Source organism: Corvus cornix, chromosome 5, assembly GCF_000738735.6.
Source record: "Corvus cornix cornix isolate S_Up_H32 chromosome 5, ASM73873v5, whole genome shotgun sequence".
NCBI classification, from domain to species: domain Eukaryota; kingdom Metazoa; phylum Chordata; class Aves; order Passeriformes; family Corvidae; genus Corvus; species Corvus cornix.
Genome location: NC_046335.1, coordinates 34198871 through 34221347, shown reverse-complemented (window position 1 = coordinate 34221347; position 22477 = coordinate 34198871). Strand labels below are relative to the sequence as shown.

Genomic DNA, 22477 nt, shown 5'->3' with positions numbered 1-22477 from the left:
TTGTGCCACATGCCACCAGCCAGGCATATAAGCATTTCAGCATCCAGCACCGCTGTTTTTACCTATCTGCAACGAGAACTGGGTAGCAAGACAATAAATGAGTACCTGCTACAAATGCCGGGAACATATTCCCTGATGAAAACACTCTTTTTTTCTGCAGAGAGAATGATTAAAAGTGTTACAGTGTATTTTCCACTCAGAAGAGCAAATTACACAGAATACTGGCTTAAGCACATGGGTAAGGATGTCATTTGGCATGAAAACAACGTAACATGGGGAACCTCACTTTACCCTGATTAAGTTGAGAATTTAAGTCTTCAAAAGCAGAATTAAGAATGAAGAAGCAGCATCAGCCCCAAGGAGCACTGCTGGTCATTACCCCAGCCAGGTTAAGCAGTGTTTCAACACCATTCAGTATTTAGGCTGAGGTGGGAGAGGCTGAAGTCCACCTTCCAGAGCTCAGCAAGCACCCTGAGATTTTACTCCAGTACAGCCTGGCAAGGCAGTTTATCACGATGAGAAGTCATGTTGCAACGTGGTAACAGGTTTAATGATTAACATTTACACATCACTTAGAAGTTTTTTCGAACCTGTCTCCTGTCCCAGCAGCTTATTCTCAAATGATACTTCCCCCCAAATGATATGCAGAAAGAATTGCACACCAAAACCCAAGTTGACCTTTGAGGTAACTGAGGTAATCTAGCAAATTCATTGAATATATGTAGGTACACAATTAATATCCAAGCTGTCTTGGCTTCACTGGTGTTTTCACCAGAGTTAATAACCAGAGGTTAGCAGTTATGAATAATGCTTTGTTTCCTTTCAGCAGAGCTCAAGGCTTAATCTCTGCTCTGCATCTGAAATCTCTGAAATGGGGGAAAGAATGCTTTCTATCCCCAGCTCTTTATCTCACTCATGTACAGAGGTTATGAACTCCAGGACAGAAGCTGTCTTTTCTGTTCACATTTCACAAAAGAGCCCCTAGTCTGGATACCCAAAGAGATCTGCAGATAAACAGGAAGCGCCCAGCAGCACAGGCCTTGTGTGAGGTCTTGGATAGGAGCAAGACAAATGGGAGATCTCACACAACTCTTACATGCAAATTGCTTGGAAAAGGATGGCAAGGCAACTGGTAACTCCAAGCAGGCTTGTGGCAGCCCCTAATGGTTTATTATTCAACCAGTCTCCCTTCTCACTCTCCCTTCACAGAAGGGCCCCGAACAAGTCCTTCCCATACAGAAAGAGCCTGCTACATACAGACACACATCCAGCTGTGAGCTGTGCACTCCCCTGGTACACACAGTTACACCTAGGGCAGGGGAAAGGAGTTTTCATAGAGAACAGCTTCTCTCCACATCTCTCCTTTTGCACCTGAACCCTCAGCACACTGCCAGCCCTCACCCAGCTCTGCCAAGCAGCTCCAGGTAATGGCTGGAGTCACCCCCATCGCAACCCAGCGCAAATCTGATCTCTGCATTGCACAGCTGCTGAGCCCACCCCAGCATAAGCAGCATCTGTCTCAAATGTCTCCCACCTGACAGGCACTGATCAAAATGCATCTAAATTTACCCCTATCAGATATGGGACAGGTATATGGGAATTCATCTTGGGAAGAAAAATACTGAACAGAAAACTTGAAGCGAATTCTGACCTCAGTGGAAATATTCTCCATTCAAATTCAACTCACCTACTCAAGATCAGAAAGATATGAATTGCCTCTAATGATTCAAAATAACCTTCTGGCAATATGCTTCATGGCTGTCCTTGCCACAGAGAATGGTAAAGACCACACTTAAAGCTCTGCACAGGGCCAGCAAATTAAATATAGCAGTGGGAACTGTATTTCTAGCAGAATTATAAAAGCACTAACAGAAAACTGGACAAGAAAATTGATGATGTATTGTGGATACTCAGAATTTACTTAGTCTTTATGAATCTGCCACAAGACTTAGTTTAGCAATTTCCTGGATATTTAATAAATACCATGTGTAGCATTATTTCCTAATTTCTCAGATTCACTGCTATATGAGCTAGGGAATCCAAATGGTCACCCTGCCTTTCTGTTTTGTAACACTTTTAAGTATTCTACCATGATGAACAGCATCACGCAGTTACACCCCTCCCCTCCTGTCCCCCACAAAAAAACAAGTCAAGATATTTCATTTGAAGTTTAGATTTTGGATTCTGCTGAAGCCAAGCTGAAAGAACTGTGCAGAACTGTGTACTGGGTTTTCTGAACATGCAGCCCACTGGCAGGAGCAAGTTCCTTTTGTACTCTGGTGAACTGGGGAGCCTCACAAGGCTCCTATGGTACAGGAGTCACAGAAAAATAAGAAGGGAATCCCTTTATACACCCAGTTTCCAGCACCACTCTCCCCTCCTGCAGCTGCTGGTCCTGCCCAACTGAGTGCCAGAAGTCCCTGCTCCTGCCTCAGGCAATCTGTAGACACAGACTAAAGCCGGTGTGTGGGGCAGCTGCCACAGCTCAGGAGGTCATGAGCATCCTGCACAGCCCCTGCAATAATGCAGGCACAACAGGGTAGGGAGAGTTTTCTCCCCTCTTCTTCAGCACTTGCAGTGGTGCTAATACCTGTTTATCCATTCTTGGCCATTCTTTATGATGTCTCTTAGGAGACATTGGGCAAAAGCAGAAGAAAAATACAGAGCATTCCAATCCCCTTTAAGCTCAATGAGACAATTTTAATCCTCTAACTAAAGGGAAAGAGGGGGAAAAATGAGATGGACTGTGACAGGTTGGAAGGACTAAATCCCCGTTAACTAGGGCACCAAGATTTAAAGGGCTCAGCTTTGCACACATCAAATCTCTCTCACAAAGTCCTCACAGAACAGTCCCCTCCAATTCCTCAGTGCAAGTGAGAGTTGGTGAGAGCCACTGCCCCAAGGATGCTGGCAGTGGGCAAGAGAACACTACTACCATGGCATTCCCATGCCATGACTGATGCATCCAAACCCATGGGGGTGGCAGAAGCATTCAGGCAGCCCTTTTGAGTCACAGGTGCAAGGGGTAGCAAAGGTACCAACCACGCAGGGCAGTACTGCACAATTAACAGCTGAACAGCAGCAAGAAGAATGTAGCCATAACCTGTATTTCACATTAGCCCCGCCACACGCAATGATTTGTATCACCCCACCATGTTTCCTTTCAACTCCAGCACATCTTCCCTGAAACTGAGGCTTTGGGCCCAAGAAAATTAACAAGTAAATAATTTTAAATGCATAATTTTTAATAATGCTGTAAGGAGAGTGATGCAGGCAGATCAGCAGATTTTTCCCATTACCTGATGTGACTCAATCTGTATCCTGTGCTGAAAGGACAGTGTTTGCTTTCACTGTTAACCACCTCCTCATGACTCGCCTAACCTGTAGCTTGACATTTGTGTCTATTCAAGGACCTGACCTGAGCCAGCAGTCCAACTGCTCACTTAAAATCCTTTCACACTCAGCCAAAGGCAGCTTCTGATAGGTGCTTGGGCAGCTTCTCCAAGGCCAGACCTCACTTGACTTCATCTCATCATTGCCTGGCCTGACAGATTCACAGTCAGTTCTGAAGGAATGCTGATTTCCCAGCCCTTGCCAAAATTTCTTTTGGGCTGCTCAGCCAATGTGGTCTAGTTTTCCCAGCACAGACTGGAAATGCCCCAAAAAGTCCCACAGGGCCACTCAGCTAGCAGGCATGACACAGCAATCTGGCATTCCAAGGCACGGGACAACTAGACTCAGACTACCCAAACACAGGGAGGATACAAACAGACACCAAGTTCATCCAGGTTTGCTCCAACAGAATTTTTGAAAGGGTTTCTTCACTGCAGATCATCCATGCTTCTGCTGCCAACCCAAGCTCAGTATAAACACCACCCTGCACCCGAGCAATGTGCTCAGCCCAGCCTGCCCCTGACAGAGGAGCCAGCTCTGCAAGTGAAGCACCAACAGGGATGTGGCAGATGAACATCCCTAGGCCAGAGATAGGGTTATGCCCCTACCTGTTTGTCAGTACTCCTGCCAACCCCCCCAGAAGTCACTGTGAGAGGCTGTTCCCTATCTTAAGGCATAAAACAGGTAGTTCAGCCAAATGGAGACATTTCAGAAGGTTGGGAGACACATACAGCCTACTCCTGGTGGCTGGTAATTCCTACCACACAACCAGATCTGAATAAACCTCACTGAAAGGTACAAAGAAAGAAAATGATCCACAAAAAATGACATGCATATTATAGCACCTGGGAAATACAGCATGATCCCATGCACCAGGATTTGGCAATGAGCACTTGTACCATTCCCAGTTTTTAACTCCAACACTTTACTATTGATTTTTACGATTTCAAAAGACTACAGGGAACTACATAGGAAGCACACAATTGTTTCAGTTTCATTGTGTGGATGTGATGGCTCCCATTTGCACTGCCACTGCATCCAGATTCCTGTACTCAGAGACTAACTGACCAGTTACCCAAGGAGCTGCACTGCTTTCTGCACCTTGTATATACTCTTCCTTATTTATTACGCTTTTTACTGCATACTTGGTACCAAAAGGCACAAAGTTACAGCATGGCATTACTGGGCATGACACTCTCTGGCACCAAATACTTTGTTCAGGGCACTCAGCATGCAAGCAGATGGAAAGCATAATTTTTCCAATTTTTTCCTGCAGAAGGTGTTTTTCAGAGAACCTCTGAAGACACTTTCATTGGTTAGAAACACTTTTCCAGCCAAGCCCTAGCTGTTTCAGGGCTGTTATCCAAAACAATAAAGGCAAGGAAAAGAATCCTTTTTTTTCCTTACAGGCCCACAAAATGTCTGATGCAGATTTCAGCACAGGTGCTTTCTCTCTCTGCTACTGTTAAACAAAGCCTCCTCAAAAGGATTGTGTTACAGGTTACAAGACGAAAAATTTGTTAGGTGGGAGAACTGAAAACAAGAGGTTAAAGCAGATAATTTTCTGCAGTTTTAGCCAAATGTCATCAGTGACCATGCTGTAACAGTCAGAAGTTACAGCTCTGCCCCAATCCAACCACGGCAGCCTTGAAGCCTGAACTGCAAACTCAACCCTCCAGCTCCATCATGGCAGGATGACCAGCCAAGCACCATCTGAGCAGCCAAAACAGCTTCCCAGCCTAGGGGCAGCACATGTGACAGCTTCATTCTCATCCTGGGGATGCACAGGGACACCAACAGTGCTGTGAGACCTGCAGTGGCACTGCAGAGGGAGCTGAGGCAGGTCTCTGCATGGATGATGTCCCCGAAGGAGCCGAAAGAAAGTAGCTCCAAAGGAAGCATGCAGCTGCCTATCAAAAACCCAGTCTCTACCAATGCTGAGAAATTACCCACATGCACAAAGCACGTCACAACACAGGTAATTTCTCTGCAAAGATGGGGCCCAAGAGACCCCTATTATTTTTTGCTTTGTTTTTGATTTTGTTTTAAATCTACTGCCATATATCTCACTGTTTCCACAGCCCCAAGCGCAACTGGGACATGGAAATCTGAAGCGGACAGTCCACCACCCGTCTTTTATCACTTTTATTAGTTGCAAGAATATGTGCTTGTAAAGACGAAGCAAAAGACAGCAGCAGGTAATACACAACCTTTTCTAACAAATCCTGCTGTTCAGAGCATGGAGCAGCCCGTGCTGTGCCTTTAACACGTTCCTCTTGCGGCAGATCGGCCCTGACCTGCTACATTTCTGCTAATCCCCTTCCTTGTTCAGAGGGTATACAAAGGGAGAACTCAACCATTTTGCTAAGGTTATCTCTTTCATCTCCAGCCCTTTACAAAACTTGCAAGCTAAGCTGCCCAAAAGCCCTGTGAAGTAGATAAAATTTTCATTGTAGACTTTGGGGAAACTGAGGCATATGAAGAGCCTGTAAGGAAGATAAGTTCAGCTCAGTCAACAAGCCAGCTCAACTCACAGCCCATGGGTCTCACTGTGGTTCAGTCTTTACCTTAATGCAACAGTATGGGATGTGCTGTGGATCACGGCCTCTGCGCTAGGCACCGGAGAGACAGAGCAGCAACGACAGCTGACAGGACAGCCCCAAAGAAACTACAGCTCTACTGCAGGAGCTGGCAGACTGAGCTGGAGGGGCACAGGAGAGCAGCACACATGACCAAAACAGGAAAGAGAAAGCAAGGGCTTGGGACTCTTACTGAGGTGACATAGAATAGGAACAACCAGCTGGCATTCTATGGGGAGCCAAGGAAGACCAAAAGATCCCACCTTGCCAGGCTCTGCCCTGAGGCTTCTCCTGCAGAAGGGAGACAATGCACAAGTGAGTCAGGGTCCCCCTGCTGTCCCATGTGCTTCATCCCCAACACATATGCCTCTGTTTCATTGCCTTTGTGCTATGCACATTTTTCCAACAGGAATAATTAAGTCAGTTTTCAGTGCTCCAAAATGCTCCAAAATGCTCCCATTTCAGTGCCACTGAAAAAAACCCATCTTCTCCCCCTGCCTTTTAAGTGACTCTCAACCTGCCTGCCTTGGGATGAAGTGTCTGGACCAAGTTTCACCATGGCAAACAGCAAACTGAGAAGTCTACCAAAGCTTTCTGTTTCCAGCAACACTACTAAATTTTTAGTTTTTAAATCTTAAGACAGTTTTGTATATGCAAAGACAAACCGACCAGAGCAAGCAGCTGTATACTAAAGAATGCTTCAGCTCGCTAAAACTTGCAACTGCTTCACGTACTGATTTAATGAAAAGGCTCTAGTAAAATAAATCATGTTCAGGAGCACTACACTGGCACTCCCCTCACTTCTACACACTGTCCCAGGCTGCCCAGACCACCACATTCCCCAGGCCCCGGCTACCTCACTACAGCTACAGCATTGTTTTGATTAACAATTAAGGCTAGTGCTGCCAACTGGATTTTATTAATATTACTATTGTGAACAATTTCTTTTATTTATATTTTATTTTTAATGTACCACAAGGACCTCTGGGACAAATTAAATATAAAATAATTTTCTGACATTTAGGCAAATAGCAGTCATTGCCACATTTTTAAAACATAAACACTGTAAATAAAATATTAAACTGTCAAGCTGTCACTGAATCTTCCTCCTGCAGTAATATCCTTAGAGAAAAAGTTACCAAGTCATCCTTTCCCAGGCAGCTGGCACAGGCCTCATGTGCCATAAGAGAGATGCCACAGAGATCCAAAAAAATCAGTGCTGCAAGGGTCTGGCCACAGCAGGAATTGCTGTCACAAAACCCCAAGCATTAAGGGCTGTGTCCCCCACCCTGATACAAACTGGGAAGAGCAGAGGCCATACAGGTGCTGGGCAGAGCCAGGCGGGTGCTGGATTTTGGCAGTGGAACAGTCTAGGCTGAACAGCACAGACAAACCCAGCAACTGGCAGGAGCACCTTCACCTGCAAAAGCATTGGCACTGCCACCTGCAGCTTCTTTTCCATCTCATTTCCAACACCCGAGATATTTGCAGAGCCACGGGGAGTGGGCTGCTTTGCAGGCTGGTAGGATGGAGAGATGAAGTTTCCTCCACTTTTCCTTTAACTTGAAAGGAAGATGTTTTAAGAAAACGAGAGCATTTTGTGAGCTGTTGAACATGGCTTGCTCACCGTACCTTGCTGGTCTCGAGCTCCTGCAGCCTAGGTGGTCTGGCTTGCAGGCAGCATCACAGCCTTGTGGAGACCACAGTGTGCTCAGTCCACGTGTGCAAACTCAAACACAGACAGCATAAGAGCAGAGAGAAATCTACAGAGCCATATGCCTGATCCTTGCCCCAAAAGGCAGTAGACTCAAGAGGGACCAACCTGCTATGAGTAAAATGGTAAGGAAGCTGCTGAAATGAACTGTGGCATCTCATTAAAAATTAGGTCTTTTCTCTCCATGGCACAGCAGGTCATGAGATCAGGTCTGACAATATGTCAGTGCAAGGAATTAGTACTGTTCCCCCTCTTGTTGTGTTTGTTGGGTTTTTTTATTTATTTAGGATCCACCTCAGTTTCCAGAGTTACATGCCTGAGACTACAAGACCTGCCTCCAGGCAGGCACACATGCAGGAGCCTCACGGGACACAGGTCCCTGAAAAATCGTATCATTTAGCAGACCATGGAAGTTGCAGCTTATCCCAGTCATGAGGAAAACAGCATCCTCTGAAAGCTGCACACAGAGGAAATGTGATGAAGGGATGAGAATAAAATCATTCATCAATGCACAGTGAACATCAGCCAGCGCCTGCTCTGTGGGATTCAGATACCCAGGAGCCAAAGGCAACACAAAACAAAAGCACCAGAGCATGCTGCTAATTAGGTGTTCCAGGGTCTGAAGAGCAGACATCAAGGTGGTCATACATGGTGTCAAATCCAAGCATGGCTAAATGTGCCAGTTTGGCAACTCAGAGAAGCAGGTAAAGCCCAGCCACTGCCTATTTTCTGGCTAAACAAGACGTGGGAATGAAACAATTGACATCTTTCCTCGCCAACTTGTTCTTTGCCTACGCACACCACCTGTTCTGAGTAAAGCATCCCAGTGGAGTCTCCTGCTTGCTGTCTCACCACAGGCAGGTGACACTCAGTTCAGTGATGTTTGCAGAGCTTTTACAAATCCTTGCTACAAGGAAAAAGGATGCCTTGATCTCATCTCCCCAGCGCTCACTTTACATGGCTGAGCACAGAGGTAGGGAGCAGCCAGGAGGGCCGAGCCCAGGCAACCTGAGCCAGCATTACAATACAGGGCCTCTCTGCTGCCAGACTGGCTCCAGTGGGGTCACAGAGCAACTACACAGGTCATAAAAGTTGGCAGGATGAAGACAAGAGACAACATACCGGCTCCAAAGAGCAATTGACAAAGATAAGAGGCATCGTACCTGCTCCAAAGAGCAGCTGGGCATCAGCCTAACACAAGTCAGAGCATTTAGATAAGGACACTATTCTGTCTCCAACTTCCAGGCGTGTTGCTGCTTTCCTGCCACCCCAGAGAAGACAGCAAGCTGAAGAACCCTGTGGGCAGCTTCACATCCCGCTTTTGACTAGGGAATAGGAGCAAATACTCCCACCCTCAGCTCACAGTCAGCCAACAGAAAAATGTCTCTTTCAAAGCTGCCTACCAACCATCCCTCTCACTAACAAGCTTTGCCCACACTGCAGCAATGGCCTCGCTCTCTTCACTGGGACACAAGTATGCTGGGTGAGCTTCCCATGCTGCAGTCTTTAGGCAGGGAAGAGCACAGCCCTGGGCCCTGCTCATCAGTGCCATACTAAAGCACATAAGCAGCACATGGCGAACAATTAACCACCAGTACACAGTGCAGGAACGATGCCAAAACCCTTCCAAAGACACATGGCACAGCTTCTGGCCTTTGGAAATTTCCTGGAGACATGAGACAACCTTTTGCTAGGGAGGGACAGAAAAGAGTCCAGGGAATAAGTTCATCTTCCAAAAACACACAAAGCAACTATCAGAGGTCTCAGGGCTCCTTCTAATCGATATGAAACTATGCTGTGCTCCAGAGGAAAAATGCATTTCTAGGAGTGTGATACTTGCTTGTGTTTCTACCCTCTGTGGTAAGTGGAAGGGGAAGCATGCAGGGCTCAGCATATCACCAAGTGAGCCCTGCCATTTACCAATTTCTGAATTTTCATTTCAAGCATCTGTAGAGCCTGTTTATGAAGAGCCTATTGCAGAGAGACCACATGTCAAGATTTCTATATATAAAGCAGATATCTGCAGGATCACTATTAATGCACAAGCTGTTTCTGGGACACTGATCTCTGACAGCTCCATGCCCCAGCTTAAATATTCAAAGGTTTCCCTGGATGACTCCAGGAATCAGATTTTAAGTTCAAAGTTGTGCTAATAAATATGAGGTCAACAAATAAAAAACAGTTTCAAGCTGAGACTTGCAATTGACTGTTTACCTAAAGTGATTTTTACTCTTCACATTAAGAGAGAATAAAGAAGTAAAACGCAAGCCCAGAAAGCACTTCAGTTTTTAAACCCATGCAATACACCTTCACTTGCCCAGGATTTGAAATGTCATAGCATAGATGCAAGAGCAGAACTCTTGGACTTGCTCATCCAAAAGAAAGATTTTCTTATTTTTCCCAGACACAAAAGCAGCCAATTTTAGAAAACTGAAGAAATATTTTTCCAGAGACCCATAAGTCACATGAGTCACCCTTAATTGCAGATGATCCCAAACCTGAACTCCAACACCATCACTCATGCAGAGCAGAGGAAACCAGAAGCTGGATCAAAATAGGCAGCTTGTCTCAGTGGCTCTGCAGAAAGCCAAGGGATAGAGGAGCAGGTGGAGCACAGGCACACCTCCCCATATACATGACTGCCATTATACATTAAGTCAAATAATCTAACTTCGAGGGGAATTAACTCAGGGTTGAGGGCTCTGTGCTGCCAAAGGACAGCTGCTTCTCTAGATCCATTATTTCTCCAGTGGGGCACTAGAACTGGCACATTTCTCGTCCTGGCTGGGAGCGGGAGGTGGGCTGTGCTGCCGCCCACACGCCGTGCAGCCAGGGACAAAGCCGGCCACATGCTGGGGACCGTCCGCACAGCTACTGCCCCGGCCTGACCAGCCCTCAGGCTCACACACGCAGCTCAGACCACAAGACCCACTGCTCAGACCCTGCTACATGCCATGCCCTGGGGGACAGTGCTGTCCCCAGACCGCCACCAACCTTCCCACACTGTGCCCACCTGCAGTCACTTCCCTGCTTCTGCCCCAGCAGCGCAGGCAGAGGCCAAGGCTGGGACAGCTCCTTGCACACATCACTGCTAAGCCTGTTAGGCACCCCACAGCCATAGCACTGCATAGTTACAGGAGTAGACATACTGCATTTTACCACCTTGCCTCTCATGGCAACCCACCAAACCCCTGGGAACCTGCATGCATGAGGGAAAGCCCAAACTCCACAAACCCTTCCTATTTCTCTACGTTTCCCTTCTCTATGCAAATACATCATGGCAGGTCAGGATGTGATATTTCCACCAAGCCCCACTGCCAAGTGCATCAGGAGAGGGTCCTCCTTCATCTCAGAGACACCTGGGAGCCCTACTGGGAGGGCTGGCACATCCTGGGACCTCAGTTACACAGGGACAGGAGACACAAAAGATGATTATATTTCCTTGCTAAGGGATTTTGGGCATGGAGCAGAGTTGGGATGATTTACACTGTTTTGAGAGCAGGACCAGATTTGGAGTGGCTGTTGCGTGACACTGTATCTTGTAAGGAGAGGCTTTGTGGTTAGCCATGAGCACATACTGCCTCCCCCCAAACAGCAGCAATATAACAACGTGCAGCACTGCCACAGCATCCTCCTCACCAGGATTTTAAGATGCTTGCAGGCAATATGGATTCATGTAACCTCACAAGCCCTCTGAGAGGGAGTAAAGTAAATGCTATAAAAAACCAGAAGGGATAAGCAGGGCAACAGAGAAATAAAACTGCTAGAGGCTCAGGGGCAGCTTCCTCTGCCACTAAGGTGGAATCAAAAGCAGGAGTGCTCCAAATCCCCCGTTTGTTCAACTCAGCCCTGGCCAGCCTGAGAGCGTTTCCCAGCACACCCAAAGGGCTGCAGCAATAACAGCACTCGCAGAGCTCCTCACTGTACTCATTCCCACAGTCCTACTCCACAGAGGGTCTCACAGCAGAGCAGCCTGACCTGCCAGCAGTCCCCGGCCCTAGCGAGCTGCAAATAACCTAAGTGCTCTGCCCAAGAGCCTCAGCTTTGACTTTGGAGTTTCAGCAGCTGCAAGCAACGGCCAAGGGGCTCAGCTGAAGGGTTTCCACTCTGCTGCCTGAGGGCTGGGACTGCTCTGACAGCATTTTCCAAACATTCACAAGGCTTCCCAAACACGCATACACACACCTCCCATTCCCACTTTACAAGTGAAGAAAAGCAAGACACGGGCCAAAAAAATCCCAGTGCCAGCCAAGGAGGGGAGCGGGCAGCCCTGGCGGCTGGCCCCTGATCCGACTCTGACCGGGCTGCTGCTTTTGTTCGCTTCCGTGTGTGCGTAACCAGCTGACAAATGGATTCACAGCCAAAGAGTGACACACAGTGCAGTTCCCGAACAGCTTCAGCTGGATCACTCCTGGGAATGGTATTGCTGGGCCACTTCTTGCTCCAGGGGCTGATTTATTTTTTATGAAGAGATTGCCTAGAGTTGGGAGAGCTTTATTGATGCTATTATACAGGCTGAAGGGAGGACAAATCACCCCCACGGACAGAGCAGAAAGGTCCTCATCATCCTTAAGAGGGGAGCTCAATTTTATCCCCCTACCGAGCCCACAGATACCCAGGGAGGGCAGAGTGTGGAGCTTTCAACAAAACTAAAGTAGCACATCAGGGCACCGCTACCACCCCTCGGGTTAGGAAGGAGCCCTGGGGGCTCCCGCCATCTCCCTGCCCAAACCCTAGCCTGAGCCCGACTCAGACTGCTGTCTCTGGCTTAAAAGAGACAAAACTCCCGAGTGGCGCCCAGGTCCCCCACTGGCAACCAAGCGGAGGGGACCGAGGCAGAGGTTGGTACCAGCTGTACAGTCCCCCTCTGCAAGTGCCACTCGCGTTCCCCCGGCCCGATGCTCAGAGCCCGGCTGGCCGGAGGAAGGGCTTGAGAGAGGTCATGGCTCTCAGCTGGTCCTGACGGGAAAGCACTGTGATCACATACATGTGTCTGTACATATCTGTATGTGTGCGTCTCCTGAACGCGAACCAAAAACCTTCCAGCTGTTTCACCCGCCTTTTTTCCCGGTCAAGGGCAGCCGCTCTCAAGCCGGAGGAGCAGAGCCCGGGCTGAGAGCGGCGGAGACAACTCGCGAACACTTTACCTACGGCATTACTCTATTCCCCCGAGAGTGCCCACCCTGCTCCCCGATTGTAGCGGCTGCCATGGTGACAAGCACGAATGCTAAAATAAACAGAAAGCAACCCGAAGGCAAAGCGCAGCCCTCCGCCGGCGCACCCCGCGCCCGCCGCGGCCGCTCCCTTCCCGAGCATCCTCCCCGCCGCGGCAGGACGGGATGCTGGCGGCCGCCGCTCACTCACGATAAGGGGGATGGTCCTCTCCTCCCGGCGCAGCTCCAGCCTGCCGGCCGCCCTCTGCCCGCTCCGGGCGCCGCCGCTACCGCCTCCGGCGGACCTGCCGGCAGCCGCCGAGCGGGGCTTGTTGTCCTGCCATAAGTAGTAGAAAGTGCCCAGGATCCAGGCGACGGTCAGGATGGCGATGGCATTGGCCCTGATCCTCCTCATGCCGAGAGCCCCGGGGGAGCCTGGGAGCGCCGCCTGGACGGGCAGGGGCGGCTGCGGGAGGAAGGAGAGAAGAGGAGGAGAGGAGGAGGCGGTGGCGCGGCTCCCCCGCCCCGCACCGCTCCGGCCCCGGCCCCGGCCCCGCACCGCCCAGCCGCCGCCGCCGGGTCCTAACGCCTCGCCCGCTCCGCCGCAGGGGGCGGAGGGCTCCGCGCCTCCTCCTGCTCCTCCTCCTCCCGGCCTGGCCGGCGCGGGGAGCGGGGAGCGGGGGCCGGCTGCCGACGGGGATGCGCTCGGCGCCGCAGCTGCAGCGGGGACGGGGCGGCGGGGCCCCCGTGGAGGGGAGCGAGTGACACGGGTTGAGCCTCAGGAGATGGCTGCTGGGACGCGGGCAGCACAGCAGCCTGCCCTCCTGCACCGCTGCCTCGGTGGGACTCGTGTCTGTACTGCCATGGTCGTGCCCGTAAGGCAGGCGGCCACCGTGGCAGCCCACGGCACACAGGATCTAGACACCCGCGCCGTGGAGATGAGCCCATCTCCCACTGAAGCTATGGTGCTTCACGGGAGCAAGGCTCTCGGGCTGACAATGGAGCTGCTCAAGCACCTGCTCCCATTGCTGCCACACGCAACAGTCACGGACGGGCACAAGGGCTGGGCGCCTGGGCCAGCGCCACAGCCTCGAGGCCTTTCAAGCCCTGTGGGAGGACAAGCATGGCAGTGGAGAGGCAACGATGATACAATTCCACATCACAGGGCACTGCTAAAGCTGTAGTGGTAAAAAGCTTACTGAATCCTGCCCTGCGGGCAGCTTGAAAACAACAGAGCGTGCAGCTAGTGAAACCAAGTGACATTTAGGCACAGTGCAGCTGCTGTGCAACTATGGCTTAAAGGTTTGCAAGAGCAGGAGGAGGTACCGAGAAAACTTACCAGGGAAAACAAATGTTTAGAAAACAAAGGTGCTTCCAAGGCACCTGATGAGGGGATTAGAGTATTTGCATTACAGTACGGAAAATGTCATCAGGGCTTCTAAATAACTTTTTGCCCTACTTTCCTCCTGACCAAATTCCTCTAAGTGTAACTGCAACCTGCCCTTCTAAATTGCCCTTTGAGATTTACCTGCTCACTGCTTGTTTCCAGAAGTACAGCACAGTACAAAATTCATTTGTCAGACTTGTTCTGTGGGCACTCAGGGCAGAATGTTGTTTTTAGGACTACCACCTCCCAGGGCTGCAGCATGGCTGCACATCAGCCTCCCTGCTAAGCACACTGCACGCCTGATGTAGAAAATGTTAGAAAGCATCTCACATCCTCCTAGGTACTTTTCCCAATGACCTGACAACCACACACAGCTTCCCAGGCTGACTAGTCATAGTCAGTGGCAAGGGGAAGTTTGAGACATTTAAGGCAAAAACAAAGTCCTCCAAGGGATCAACAAAAACATAGATAGTCTAAGCTGTCCGGCCCAGAGGCTGGGCTCCCACTATTTTCAATCTCTTTCACAGTCTTAGTGGAAAAAGAGCATCTGCTCTCTTGTGTGGGTTTGGATTCAGCAGTTGCCTGGGCTGCAGAGGGACATGAAGAGAGGCAGAGGATCTGTTCCAAGCACTCAGAGAAGAGGAAGACAGGGAATAAGGTGTGTTCATGTTCCTGTGACAGCAGAGCCAGGCAGACTGTCTTTTCTGTCACCACTGTGCAGATCATACCAGACTATGCTTGATTCCTTCTTAGTCTTTCTCACCTTTTGGTGGCATTCACTACAGAAAAGCAAATCACAAACAGCAGTGGAGACTTGTGTGTGAAACAGGAGAAAATCCTCTGCCCCAAAACTTGAACTAAACAGACTGCCTTCTCCTGCTCTCCCAAGCACGCTGCTTCCCCTTTCCACTGCAGCCATTAATTTTCTTCCTAACCCTGCTAGCACACCCTATAAGCTGCCATGCAATCACTATTGCCTCTCAAGGGAAGGCTTGTAGGGAAGTGTCAGAAATGAGCAGAGTGCTCTGTAGGCAAGCTTCAGCAGAACCCCAAACAGAAGCCAGGTCAAGAGGTCTTTCTTCTAGGGGGCAGTTGTTTTTACTCTCCTCTCCCTCCAGGAATCAGCACTAGAAAGCAGGGTCTGTTCCTGCAGAAACACATTCAGAGTGCTGGGTAGGGAAGCTCTGCTCTAGCCCACAATCCCAGTGAAGGGCACAGCAAAAGCTGTGTTACCCACCTGCAGAGCTGGTGGCAGATCAGCTCACCATGCCAGCAGATCCAGTTCAGCACAGACAAACCAGATTTGCAGGGGTCTTTCATTTATGTTGCCTAAGCTTTGGGACCTATTTGAGCTGAAGAGTGTTAGGAGGTGCTGGTTGGGGCAGTAGAGCTATCTGACCTGAAGGAGACAGGACCTTCAGCACAGCTCCAGCAGAAGAGGGACACACCAGGCTTCCACATGCTTTGAAAGCATCTCTGCAGTGATGTTTCATCTCCAAGGCCCAAATACCTCACTGTAGGATCACCAGCTCACAGGTCTGAGCTATTGGTACTGACGGTTCCATTTCCTGCAGCCAGAACTTGCAATGATTTAATCTCTGACCACCGAGCTTTGCTCCAGAATCTCAACTTTCTTTTAAAAGACAACACACTTCTAACCTTACGTTCTACAGGGATCTCTGACAATATAAATTGTTCAGTTCAGGTATAGCTGTACTGTAAGCTGCAATGCTGCATGCAGATTTTAGAACCAGCCCATCAGAGAAAAGAATACCAGAAGCAGTCTGGCATGGGGATCTCTACACCACACAACTGGCAATGTAGACATACAATGAATATTAACAGCGATAATAAATACTTCAGTGCTGATCTTTGCAAAAGCATCAACTAATTCAATAAATGCCCTAAGAGAAGTGACCTGAGAAACATAATATAATAAAATAAACAAATCAAGATTATACAAACCCCACAGCAGAATTATGGGATCTTATCACCACATTTGTGCTTTTTCAGTTCAATCATAGAGATGTTAAGTCTTTTCTTATTTTGTGACAAACTTTGTACAGTGGAATAAGGGACCTCATGATAACCCAGGCAGCTGTTTTTTTAGCATAAGCATAAACTAAGTATTTGGTGAATAATAAAGATACAGAACAAGAGGAAGAATATAACCAGCTAAAAGGAGAATTTTGTGGGGGGTATGAGAACCTTATTTTATTTATAAACACCAAGGCCCTAACCAGTATCACCTTCAATGAAAAGAGATCTCCTAAGGCCATGAATATCGAAAGGTGCTCTTGAGAAGCTAGTTTTGTCTTCGGCTGACAGCTTAGGTCACATCATCTAGGCGAACAGATGTGGTGTTTCAAATTGCCCAGATAAAATTGAGATGATTGTTATGGCAGGGGAAAAGACAAGCATCATCCAGAGATTTGTCTCCAGAAAAATGAAGTTTGGCTGCTTTATAGTTATGGTGAGACACAGTGCATGTTTTTGCTGTCATCTGACTTAAAACGTGGCTGAGCTTTCAACTGTGAAACATCTGGAGAACACCAAAAGATTTTTTGTAGCACTACTCTGATCTGAGAAGTCAGGTCTGCTCTATTTGTGGCCTCCAGGCAAGGAAGTGCCATCTGAAACATGAACATAAGGTCTGTCTTGACTCTGGAAACTGTTCGAGTAAATTCATCCAGAGTTTAGCTAAGAACATTTGAAGAAAATTAGCATTAGCATTCAGGGGCTGAAGCAGGTCATGCTCCAGAGAGAAATGAGAATAACATGTTATGGTGATGAGATGGGATGAGAAGACTTGCTCAGAGAGAGGCAGCTCTGCTTGCCCACAGCCAGCCAAGAGCTGAGCTCCACCTTGCATCTAGGGAAGAGCAGTCCCAGTTCAGGGACTTTCCAGGGATTTTTCACAAAAGATTACTCTTCAGATAGCTCCTCCTGCATGGGCGGAGCAGGGTGTGAAGGAGGTGAGACATCATAGGATGGTTTTCTCTGAACTTGCTGCCATCAAGCGACTCTTTCCTTTGACCCACCTCAAGGTTAGACAGTCACCCTCCCTGGTGAAGTCCTGACCTTTTCCCAAGCTGGGGCAGTGGTCTGCTTCCGAGTCAGGAAGAGGTTGGTAGGAGTGGGTGAAAGCAATTTACGCATTGAAGGGAGAGGACTCACAGGTCATCCCTGATTTCAATTCAGGAAAAAGAGTGAAAAGGGAAAACGTTTGTTTCAATAGGTAGAAAGAACTGAAGTTCTTTCCCTGTAATGGATGAGAGGCACCTCTGACAGTCTGACCATGACATCTCACCATGCTCTTCATCCAGATCTGGACCTTACCCCTATAAACCTCTGAGACATGTTCACCCATACTGTAATGCCAAGATGACAGTGTGTGCCATCATCCTCCACCATGCAGCTGTTGAAAAGAAAAAGAAAAATGTTATCTGCATTACTCATCTACACCGGCCAAATTTCTACACTGTCTGAAGTACTCTCCTTGTCTGAAAAAGCTTTCTCATACTGGTCAGAGGGCATGAGAATGTGTGTTGGCTTCTGAAAATCCATATTGCTGTGCCTCATATATTACCCTCCACATCCCTGGCCTCAGACATCACTGGGAAACCACAAGGTGCACCAAAATCCAACAGCTTGTCTTGATCATGCCCTGCCTAGACCTAGACACTGTTCAAGTAGTCTCTAGCCCTTTACTGCCATAGGCACCATAAAAAGGCCAGTCAGATAAATTACTCCCCCTAGGAGAGGCTTAATTTATCCTGATGCCCAGTCAGAACAGGTACAGATGGTGGATGCCAATTAGTTCTGCGTTTAACAGAAGATAAGGTGTTTGGGGTGTCATATATGCTGACCAGGACAGAAATGTCTTCTGGGCCCTTGTTTCTGGCTAGCATGCAAACAAGTAAGGTGGTAGAGGGCAGTGACTCAGAACCACATTAAGGCAAATAGCACAGAGTTAACTGGAAACCAGAATTTCATTTGTTTAAATTGTACAATTAGACATTGTCTTAAGTGCTGTTAAGGTCACTGTAATCTTAACATTACTTTCATGAGCATGTTTCTTAAGGAAATTAGAACAAAGAGAAGAATTCACAATAAGCTGTAATTAACGGTTCCCCCTTGCACTGGTGCTCTTCAAATATGAAGAGAAAAACATCTGCTAAAAGGCTAACAGTGGCAAGATGAATCTGCTTTGACAGTGTGTACAAGCCAGGAAAGCCTTCAGAGTGTTTGGCTGGGATTTAGGATGGGAGATGGTGCCATTAATCCCCTCTAAACCAGGTAACCCACCTGTCTGGCCCCACAAGACAAGGTGGGCCTTAGTGAGGAGAGGAGTTATGGTAGAATCAGGCAGGAATGATAATAGCCCAGAAAAAATGCTCTAAGTTCATATAATCTTTTAAAAGTGTAGAAACAGAATAAATATTTAACTAGTAATAATTACATATTAACACAACTTATTAACTAGAAGATCCATATATAATCAACCTGATTCACTTTATGAGCCTGATACAAACTTTTGCTCTCCCTCCCATTTACTTATCTCCTTTTCTCACGCCAAGTCATTTGCTTCACTTCCCTGCCGCATCTTTTCTAGGACACAGATTTATTTTCCACCTTCATGGTTAAAGCGATGTTGGGGAAGATGAAACAGGAAAGCCTTATAAATATGGTTGCCTGACAAAAGATTTTGGGAATGTGAAAACTACAGGCGACATCGAAATGAAAGCCACTTTTGAAATACCAAGTCTTAGTTACTGAACAACTGGAAAACAATGGTATGGCCAACTGAAGGTAATCCCCTCTTGATGGAACAATACCCTCTGCTTGCAAACAGGTCCAAGGGTCAGAGCAGACCCTACTAGCTCAGCAGAAGGGGTCCAAAGAGTAGTTTTTAGAAGTTAAGATGTAACACTCTATGGTAATATAAGAACTCTTATAGGCTGTATGTAAATCCTATAGGATTTGTATCTTGTATTAGATTGGTTAGTGACAATTAGAATATTCAGTACAGAAGATGATTTATTGTATTGTAACCAGGACTTCACCAGTCCATTCCATTCTATTCTCATCACTTCTTCTTCACTCTCTTTGCTCTCGCTCTCTCTCTCTCTTACCTGCTTACTCTCTTGCTCTCTTGGGCCTGCTCCGAGCTGAGTCTGGCAGCTCTGAGCAGTGCCCCTATACCCACACCCTTTGCAATAAACCACATGTTCAAAGATCAGACTCTAGAGATCTCCATCCGTCCCGACCGTCCGTCCAAACCACCACAAAGAACCTACAAAGCGCTTTTTCTGGTGCTCAGAATTAATTAACAATAAAATCTTTTTTTATTACGATCTGATGACAATTTGCTCTCCTTTACTGGCATCCCATCACAGTGGTGACTGTGGCCTGAACTGCAATTTAATCCTCATAGAAATTCAAAGCTTTTACAGCTCAGTGTAGCTACCAGGTTAGTGCTCATAACTCCTAACAGTCCTCTTGGCTGCAAAGGAGAAGCAGTTTGAAATGCTCATCTGGCAAAATGATGAAACTCCTGTCTTCCACTACAGAGGAATTTCATGTGAACACACAACAACCTGGGAAATAACCTGTGAAAAACATCCAACCCAGTTTCTCACACATCCCATAAAAGGAGCTTGCACCCTGCCCAGCAGACTGGGTTTGAATAGAGCGCAATGAAAAATGTTTAACTTTCCTAAAAATCACAGCAATGTATTTATTTTTGAAGCTCTATTACTGAAAATAGCTTGGATAATTAATGGAAAACTTTCCAAAACATTCCAGCCCTGGCACTAAGCATGAGAAACTCCAGGCTGAAGGGAAGCCAGAAATAGGAGCCATGATCAGTCAACTCCAGAGGCACTGCAGTGCTGTTGCAGTGAGCCTGATGCCATAATCTGCCTACTGGGATCCAGGTCCATCTCCAGGTGGCAACAGGAATGTGTAAAATAGCCAGGGAAGGGGTTGGAGTTCAGAGAATATCAGGCATCCCTGTAATGTCAGGAGCATAGTCCAGGCAGATCAATGTAATATTAAATATTTATAAATTTCTACCATTTCCAACTTGTTCTGCTGGAACATCTTTACTTCCAGGGAGGTGGGTGAAGTAGACATCAAGGATGGCAAGAATATTTATTGAAATGACAGCCTGGGTGGAATAGCAACCAGTAAGAACTGCTGGCCTGCAGCAGGCCAGCAAGCAGCTATGTCAGTCTGGAAAGCACCAGGGGCTTCACAGGGCTACACACAGACAAGTCTCTCAGTATGACACCACTTCTGGTTGAAGAATAAGGTACACAGTCTGAGCCTGGCAGCATCCCTCTCTATAAACAGCAATCCAGGTATTGCTAGGCTTCCACAAACATGCTGCTAAATTATTCTGAAGCTCTTGAAGAAACTGAGCTGCTGTCCTTTTCATGACTTTAGAAAGTACTTCTTTAAATATTCACATTTTAGAACAACTATTTTTATCCCCCCTTAAAGGTAAAAGCTTTAGATGTGCTGAACAAAATGGCCTCCACCACTTTGGCATAGAAGGGGGGATGGGAATTACAAAGTAAAAAAATTCACTGTTTAAAAAATGTCCCCTTATTTTTCCTCATAATTATCTTCAGTACCTGAATGCATGGTTTGGCAATGAAGAGCTGTCACTGTGGAGCACAGCAGCCAGAAAGAGGAGTGAGAAATGGGAGAAAATGCTTAAGCCACTGTGAATGGAAGTGGTATTCTTTCATTTGAACACTTGCATGTCTGCAGAGATGCTCAGCACATCACTGCAGCATTTTCAGATGCAGAGATACATCATGACATGCATATACAGGCATGCACATGTGTTTCACACCCTTAGATTAGTTCCAAGTCTAACTCAAGTTTGCAGCAGACACCACTTTCCCTGGTGCTGGCTGAAGATGAGGAAAATATCTCCCACAGGAGATGAGAACCATTGCAAGCCTAACCATTTCTGTTTGAAAGTCACAGCAAGATCCAAGAAATGTGCCACATCTAAACTAATTCCTTTATAAATGTGTCCACTGCAGCATGCCTTTCCCCACAGACAGAGGATGAAAAAGGCTCTGTGCAACAATTATAACCATATTTCTTAATGGCATACTGAAGAACACTTACAGGTTCTTTTACTGCAGTAAAATCTATACAGACAAAAATAACCGTATCAATAGGTCCAAGCTTTAAAGCCCCATGTACAGCACATGCAATCTCAGCCTGCCAACAGTTAAGCTACCATGCATAAGTGTCATACTGGTCTTTCCTGCTTCATTGCCTGGCTTTTTGTCTGCTCCAAGCAGCTGGCTCAGCCAGGCAGACTTTGTCCCAACTCCAGCACAGAGCAAGCTCGGACTCCACCATCACAGCACTTCATGGGCTCTTATGTGCCGTGTTCCTGCCTCAGCTGGGCAGCATCAGCCCCTGTACCTGTGTCTCCAGAGATGGGAGGCAGCTCTCCCCTACTTGGCACCCCCAGGGGCAGCTGAGCGCAGCAGACACAGAGGGAAGGAGGCACCAGGTTCTCTTTATCATCAGGTGCAGGGAGGAGCTCAACAGGACGACAGATGTGTCTCACAGGGTCGTTTGGCCCCCAACAAATTCTGAAGGATGAGTTTCCTTTGACACCTTTGCAGCCCTCAGGAACTTCTGCAACCTCCCTAAATAGGGAAAAACAAATGTTCCACTTCTTTCCATCTCCCTCCTCCTGCCTGATCCTCCTTCATGTTCTTTGTAGCACCTGGATCAAAAAAAAAAAAAAAAACTTAGAATAATCCAAGTGTGAGTGTGATCAACAGTGAAGGAAGAGATGTGTTTTCTGCTTGCTAGCAGAAAACTAGCCTTAGATAGAAAACTTAAATATCACAGGTTGAAGGCCCTCTGTGATGCAAGAAAGTAGGAAATTGAAGGTCTGAACCAGTAAAGATGAGAATGTCAAATGGGAGTCACAATGAAAAATATCTGTTGGATCTGGAAATTAAAATCCAGCCTCACAGAGTCTCAGAGGGAGGTGCAACAGGAGACTGCTCACCAGAGGAGTGCTTTTGGAGAAAGCTAGGAATTCCTCAGTCAGGCGTCCCATGCATTGCAAGGAAAATCCAGGAGGCTGTTCCTCTCCCAGGCACACTCAGTACTGCATTGGCTGCTTCAGAGCAAGTCTGCTGTAAAGAGGAAGAAATTCAATTACAAAAGGGAATGAACATTAGTTGTATGGTAAGGAAGAAGG

At 47.5% G+C, this 22477-nt stretch overlaps 1 protein-coding gene across 2 annotated transcripts in view; it reads right to left on the bottom strand.

The window, feature by feature from the left end:
• Nucleotides 1-13385, bottom strand: part of GALNT16 (polypeptide N-acetylgalactosaminyltransferase 16) — a 74918-nt gene extending 61533 nt beyond the window's left edge. For both annotated transcript variants that reach the window (XM_039552513.1, XM_039552514.1), the window contains exon 1: nucleotides 13051-13385. In XM_039552513.1, the coding sequence (XP_039408447.1) occupies nucleotides 13051-13254 (204 nt within the window). In that variant the 5' untranslated portion in view covers nucleotides 13255-13385. The remainder of the gene's footprint in view (nucleotides 1-13050) is intronic.
• Nucleotides 13386-22477: the final 9092 nt, after the last annotated feature.